The 8,300-nt window shown below is 32.8% G+C and overlaps 1 protein-coding gene across 1 annotated transcript; it reads left to right on the top strand.

Moving 5' to 3' along the window:
* Window positions 1-2,057: 2,057 nt before the first annotated feature.
* LOC123660513 lies at window positions 2,058-2,942 on the top strand. Its single transcript, XM_045595575.1, has one exon. The coding sequence runs from the start codon at window positions 2,118-2,120 to the stop codon at window positions 2,898-2,900; it is 783 nt and encodes a 260-aa protein (XP_045451531.1). The 5' UTR covers window positions 2,058-2,117; the 3' UTR covers window positions 2,901-2,942.
* Window positions 2,943-8,300: the final 5,358 nt, after the last annotated feature.

Genomic DNA, 8,300 nt, shown 5'->3' with positions numbered 1-8,300 from the left:
TTAAGGCGGACATTTATAATTTCAAAAACAGTCAGAAAATAAAAGTCTTATAAAACAATCAAATGATTGAATTAGTTCAATTGACGAACTATGGTTTATGGAACTATGGTTCGCGCCGATATGTATAAAAAAGAAAATGTAATGCTTAATTACATTTTCTCACTCTCTTAGAAGTATTACTATTTCTTTTTTGAGGAGCCTGATATTTACTTTCTTGTCACAGTACAATTAGTATGCTAAATGGTCCATGGTGGTGCAAGCCTGATGACCTAATATATATTTGTAGTGTTTTAAAGATAGTCTCTTTAATTTTAATAAAACTTTTACTCACAACATATAGCTGATACACTTACGAGTATAGGTATCTCTTAATTATTATTGAAGTACTTTATTTTACGCGCTCGGGTGAATAAGTTAATAAGCCTAGAAGCTTTTTAAAATTAACATTAAAAAATGATATAAATATTTCTAGTAAGTTGTTCTGTCATGGCAAATGTGTTGGCAAAATAGGTTTATAGTCCTAAGTCTCTTATGCTAATTAAATTTGATATTTTGATAGATAGATACGGTTGATGGCCTTTATATATATATAGCGTATCATCTATTCTTAATTCATCGTTATCGTTCATCTATTCTTAAAATAGGCTCCATAACTCTTGTGTTAACTGTCGATTGACTTACTTACTTACATAGTTATATAACCTATCTCTCGATCACCCAGACTCGGAGCCTTAACTCAACTTACACCTTTGGAAAAGAAAGCAGGATCTCCCCTAACTTTTTATATATAAATTATGTAAAAAACTGAGGTGGGGCACAACAGGAAATTTTCTGCTCAAAATATGGAGCAGCCCGACTGGGCTAGTGCCTCGACCTTGCATAAGATCACATCTAAATAGAATTGCATTTAAGTAGTGCTTTGTTGTTCCTGTTGGTGAGTAAGGTGACCAGAGCTCCTGGGGGGAACTGGGGATAGGGTTGGCAACGCGCTTGCGATACTCCTGGTGTTGCAAACGTCTATAAGCTACGGTAATTGCTTATCATCAGATGAGACGTACGCTTGTTTGCCGATCTAGTTACATAAAAAAATATATTTTTAACCCTTGAACCTTCTGCGTTAATAGATATATCTACACCAATACACCCGAACGCTTGCTGATTACTTATACTATAAAATATATAAAAAAGCACTTTCTATTTTGGCCCTATGTAGGTGGGATTCTACGAAAATGAGTAGGTGTGCCTCCATTTAGTCTCGTTTGTTCATGAACTACAAATCGTTTTCCAGTAATTATTAGCAAACCTTTTTTTAAACTATCCTCTTATTGACCATAGTAAAAGAGATCGCTTTTACTCATTGCTAAGTTACAATATCTAAAATATACTGAATCATCAGGATCAGATTATGATAATTTTCATACATAATAATTAACGGGAGCGCATGAAATAATAATTACTATTCATGTCATACGATCTATCACGTATCACCAAACAATGTTTAATGATTATCACTATCGGAAACTCTGTTTAGTTTCGGTTCTGTTTTAATAATAATGCGTGGCTACATTTCGCTATCTATTGAACTGAAAAGGCAATTAAAAGCGAATAAATTTACTGTTTACTGGGAGGGTAGGCGGTACTGAGACGCGGTAACAACATAGTCCGTATAAAAAGTTATTTAAAAATGTATTTTAAGTGAATTTAGTGATGAAAAATCGTACAAGTAACAATAAACTAGTGTATATGACTATATAGTGAAGACAAGGTGCTAAGTTAACGAATAATACAAAAAAAAAACCTAAATAAGTGAAGTGTAAGCAAACAACAATCTACAATTTTTTTTCAAGTCTAGACTCGCGAATCCAGGAACTTAAATTGAACTAGTGTTAATCTATGAAGGTGCCGGAGTGCAAATAAATGAAAAATCGCGAAGCTATCCTTTCTTTGGAAAAGCATAACCTCACATCTTAACAAGTGCAATTTTATAGTTAAAGAAACTGTGAAACAGCGCCATCTATTAGAAAATAAGCACACTACTTTCGACTTTCGCACAATAAGAAACAATAGTATCCGATTCTACTAGAGGGCGCAACGAGTACCAAAACAAAGCAGACACTATGGAGGAAATTATGATAGCCTTACAAAATATTCAAAAAGAATTGAAAGTTCAAAAATTAGAAATTCAGAAAAGTGGCGAAAAGGTGACAGAACAAGTAACACTCAACATAACTAACAAATTAGGAGAGAAATTTACAATATTGGAAGAAAAACATCAAACCTTGAAAGAAAATGTTGAACAACAAGAAAGAAGAATCCAATTTATGGAAAAACAAGCAAGACAAAGAAACATAATTTTCTTCGGAATTGAAGAGAACGAGACATCCTACCATAACTTGGAGAACAATATATTGCAATTCATAAGGGAAAAACTGTCCTTAAAATTGGATTGTAGAGATATTCAGGAAATAAAGAGAGTGGGGAAAAAAGGTGAGAAACCACGACCAGTAATTGTAACTTTTTCTACCCTTGGTTCAAAGATCAGCATTCTTAAGCAAAAAAGATTATTAAAAGACACCCAATATTATTTTAACGAAGATTACCCTAAGTACATATTAGAAAAACGGAAAGAACTACAGGAAGAAGCAAATAGAGAGCGCGAGAAAGGAAACAAAGTCACGATAAAATACGATAAACTTGTTATATTCAAATCAAACAACAAAAGAACACTGATGACTTCACCAGAGTCAGATTCCAATTCTCAAGCACTAGTAATTAATAGTACAACCAGACCTAACAAGAAAAACAAAATAAAACAGTCAAACCCATCTATACCCAGATCAAACAGTGTCTCAGAAGGAGTTCTAAAACCAAGCATTCTAAGCTACTTAATAAACAAATAACGTCAACAAAGCGTATAAACAAACCAACGACAATACCACTATTAACTTAGATTCACAGCAACCAATACCCCCCCCCCCCCCCCTCCCTCAAAGATGCAACATTCAATCAATTTCAACTAAGCAACGAAAACCATCTTCCAATCCGGCTGGTCACCGTGGAAGATTAAGACCAAAACCCTCTAAAGAAGCCATCTCAGACCTCTTGTATAATAAGAAAAGAGACACAAACCCAAGAAATACTTAACGAAAAAGAAGAAAGATCAGCTCGTCATATAGTACTTACAACGTCGGAACTTTATCAACTTATGAACGCTTAATTGAACTTAGCTCTTTAGAGGAGGCCTTCACCCTCACTTGAGGAGGGGTTCATGCAAGACAAACTTCTATATTATATCTAGATTTAAACAGTTTTCTAAAATAAGTGAAATATGTGTAAATAACATCATTATTTTTCTTGTCTTATTCTTTTTTTCTTAAACTATGTAGGTATTTTACTTTTTGCATGGAATAAAAGGCTTTTTATTTTATTTTATTTATTATATAAATTTACTGTTTAATAGAGATAGCACTGGGCTTGTGTGTATGTGTGTGTGCGTGTATAATTATATGCATCTATAAACTTTTCCTTTAAAAACCTTTACTATACATACATACATATAACGTCGTAACACAATTTATACGATAGAAAAGCATATAACTACATTTAAGTAACTACTCGTGCTTAGTTTGTTAATTTTATAATTTAAATCAAACAGAACAAGTCATTTAATTTCCTTGTTTATCCACATAGATAAAACTCGCGACAATCTTTTACGTCATATAAATTGTGTAATAACGTTGTATGTTGATAGTAAAAGTTACAAAAGAAAAGTTTATTTTATTATTTTTAGTGCGTTTAAATATAAACAATTGTTTTTTATAAAAAAAATACCTTTAATTTATTTTTTACTTTTTAGTTATCGCCGGAAAAGACGCTATCAACACCAGAAGCAATGCAACCACGTTGCCTATCCTTCTCCCTTCCCCCAGGACCTCTGGTCGCCTTACTCACCACAGGAACACAACACTGCTTGGAAGCAGTATTATTTAGCTGTGGTCTTCTAGAAAGTCCCCAGTTTGGCTACTCCAAATTTTGAACACGATATTTCACCGAGTTAATTTCTTAGCACAAAATTAGTTTAATTTGTTAGAACAAAACGTCATTATATAAATTGTTTTGCTTAATCCACTTAGCATAAACCACCGTCATAACATTGGTGTAATTAAGATTTTACATTAATTATCTTACTTAACTGTAGCAAAATTTATCATAAAACTAACTGTTCCCGCGACTTCGTCCGCGTGGAATTTGTAAAAAAAAATATTGTTCACTTCGCAGAGTTACAAAATAAATATTTTTTTTAATAAAAGTAGCCTAAGTTACTCCTTATTACATAAGCTGCCTGCCACTGAAAGTCTCGTTAAAATAGGTCCAGCCGTCTCAGAGATTAGCCGGAACAAACAGACAGACAGACAAAAATTATAAATAATGTTATTTTGTTATATGTAACGTGTGCACATCCATATGCAAAATATGACAAAATACATCCTATTACAAACAGACACTCCTATTTTATTTATTTGTATAAATGACGTAATTTAAAATTAGAAAACCCTTAGTAAAGAACAAGAACTATTATCAATTATTTCTCTTTCGAACAAATTACTACCGATAAATATTATTGAAACCATATCCTACAAATTCTATGAAATATAAATATCATCCATCCTAAATAACATGATAGTAAGATTATGCAACTGTAATCAATATACCTACTTTGAATCTACTAAAATCACTTTAATAAATGTTTTAATTTAAGAATTTGCATTAACTAGAATCAATAAAACGTAAACGAACATAAAATTTCCTGGAAATTTTCGTGTGATATGTGCATGACATAAATAAACTTTTAATATGTAAGTATAAGCAATAAACTAAGTTAACAACGGTGACCGTACAATTTAAACTTAATACTAATTAACATACTAATTAATTATTATAATATTATCTTCTTAATCAGAATTCAGAACTAAACCTGATAAATATCTTAGTAGTGTTTAATAACTTAGCATATACTCGTAATAAGCTTACTATTAATTAATTAATAGCTAATCCTCGGCTAATGGCATCATCTTAAACACAGATTCCGTTACTTTGAAATTGCTTGGAGACTGCAACGTCCGCTACCTTACTACAATGGCAATTAGTAATTAGTATAGTATATACGAATATGATAAACTGCAAGATTTATTATTAATTTTTATATTTTTTAAAGTACTTAAATAACTTAGTTTTTTTTTTATCCTAAGACTATTCTTGTGTAATAGTTGGAGAACTTGTTTGTACCGATGTCCAATTGAATGTGTTTCGTCGCTCATTGTTTATTTTCGTTAGGTATATTGGTTAACATTTGTGCTTGCTATCTCAATCCTGGTTTTGTAAAAAAATTATAGCTTATGTCTTCCTCAACATATGAGTACATACTTCATTACACATATTTTTAGGGTTCCGTACCTCAAAAGAAAAAAAAAACGGAACCCTTATAGGATAACTTTGTTATCCGTCTGCCTGTCAAGACCCTTATTCTCAGAAACGCATGGAGGTATCAAGCTCAAATTCATATCAAATAATCAACTTTACTATTGTCCCTTGGAGCTGTAAAAAAATCAAACTTGTAAGCCAACGCAATCAAAAGATACAACCGTTTATGCTGCAAATTTTCGACACACGTAAGGCAATCAAAATCTACACCTGTTGGTGAGTACCGGTAGTAGTCGGCAACGCGCTTGCGATGCTTCTGGTGTTGCAGGCGTCTATAAGGTACGGTAATCTCTTACCATTAGGTGAGCCGTACGCTTGCCGACCTAGTGACATTAAAAAAAAAACTTACCAAACATGAGAGATGTAAAGATATTTTAATGTATAAGTAATTGTGTACTTCAAATTATTACGGGAACATGTATTACATACACTCGCCTCAGCCTGTAATATCCCACTACTGGGCATAGGCCTTTTCCCCATGTAGGAGAAGGATCAGAGCTTAATCCACCACGCTGCTCCAATGCGGGTTGGCGGATATATTCCCTACTATGAGTAACGATCGCTATCAGGTGTACATGATAACAACCGGGACTGACGGCTTAACGTGCTCTCCGAGGCACGGTGAGGAGACCCACAAGGACTGCACAAACACCCAGACCATGGCAAACACCTGTATGGCCAATAAAAATGTATGTCATGTGCGGGGATCGAACCCGCAACTGCCAGCGCAACCGGCACAATCCATAGCTGTGACCGTTGCGCCAACGCGGCGTCATACATACATACAACATAGATACTCGTATGTACACAAAAAACATTACCCTCCTTGTTCCTAATGAAATAAATATAAGATCAGAATCAAAAACAGCTTTATTAAAATAGGCCCCAAGGGCACTTTCGAATCGTCATCTTACAAATTAAAACTTTAAAAATAAATTATTATTTTTGTAAAAGTAAAGCTACCACCGATTCGGAATGTAGATTCTGCAGAGAAGAATCGGCAAAAAACTTCGCAGTTACAACTATGTAATCGTGCACCGAATAATACACTTTATCTTTTAAATTCTTTTAATTAAACACTTTAAATTTACGTTGGGATAATTGCAAAATTAATTGTGGGATTTAATTATACATAGGTATATGCGAATACCATTACCCTGAAAGGAGACGCTTACTTTGCGTTAATCGAAACCTTGGAGTTACAATTTTGTTATTCCTTCTCATGTTTATGATGCGATTGCTATTTAATAATCTTACTAACATTTACGTGGTAACATATACCTAAGTAAGCTAAAGTTACGTAAACACGTATCTTGTTTTAGATACCTACTGCAATTTTAATTCTTTTATTTTTGTTGTGTAGTCCCTTTTAAGCTTGAGTGAGATCTGACAATTCGTTTTTGAATTGTCCCTAATAATGCATATTTAATTTATTCCCACTACGTCCATGATGATCTCATTTTATTACTTGTCGACGTAAAATAATATATATAATTATGAAAGAGCGCCGAGCGAATTCTCAGGATAGTCTGGACTCGCTTCATCATGGTTATTCTTAGCGGGTGCTCTCTCAGAATCGTCCATTATGGATGTTGTTATACAAAGGTTTTAAAACAAATAATTATACCACTACGAAATATTATTGAACTAATTTTAATTGGCAAAGTAATTTAAGAAAGTGAATTTGAAAATATTACAAAGAAACAAACTAATTTGGAGCTGATGGGTTTGCGAGTACATGTACACGTCCGCTCTCAAAAAAGTGACCAGCGACGGAACTGACACCTGACTGACAACTCCATCCGGTGCTTACTCGCTCCAAAATACAAGATTCGTAATAAAGTACGTAATTCAATTTATTAACGTATATAATTTCACATGGCAACAGTATCAATCAAATCAAAATTTAATTATTTCCTTTAAAATATAGCACGCGCTGTTATATATATAATATAGTTTGGAAGACCATCTGATTAGTATTTGTTTTTCTTGAAGTCGTTTTTATAATATAATTTATTTATTTATTTACTCTTTATTGTACACCACAATATGCAAATACAAATTATATTATGTATATTCTAACTAGACATTGATAGAGGGTCGGTTAGGTGTTTTAATTAAATATAATGATAGCAAAACTAGATAATGCATAAGTAATATGTACCAGAAACATAAAGATAAAATATACTCTTCAGTATTTTAGATTATATAATATTATACTAATGTATTTTGAAAACCCGTTCAATTTATTTGGGAAAATATATGAATATGATATATTTATGTAATTTGTTATTCCAAAAGTTACCTTGGTTCGTATTGCGCAAAAATTCAAAAGTTTATTTATTACGATTCCAAATATATGTTGCCTTATGATAAGCCAACGACGACAGGGACGGAGAGCGATGTTCTAGTAATAGAACTCGTTCGGAACGAAATCCTAGTAATAATTCAAAGCCACATCTATTCCAAATTATTAAGATTTATGTCGCGTAATATATATTCAAAGTCAAACTTCTATAAACATTAATCTCGTATTATAGAGCTTCCTCTAGTTCGTTGACATTAATGCCCCAGTTCAAAACATCAAGACGGGAACAACACTTAATCTAAAACGCAAGTTAAGTAGAACACAACTCACGCTGTGTTTTATTTGAAGAAACAACAAGGAATGTTTCAAGAAACGAAACAAAGGTATTTACAGTTTTTGTTTTGTGCCTTAGGGATAATTCAAGTATATTAAATAAATTAGGTCCTTTTGGCCATATTTAACGGTAAGAGTCCCATTAAGCAGCTGGTTTAATTTTTCACTGCAAGAAGTC

The sequence above is a fragment of the Melitaea cinxia genome, chromosome 15 (assembly GCF_905220565.1).
Source record: "Melitaea cinxia chromosome 15, ilMelCinx1.1, whole genome shotgun sequence".
Classification (NCBI taxonomy): domain Eukaryota; kingdom Metazoa; phylum Arthropoda; class Insecta; order Lepidoptera; family Nymphalidae; genus Melitaea; species Melitaea cinxia.
This window is presented reverse-complemented; position numbering and strand designations above follow the sequence as displayed.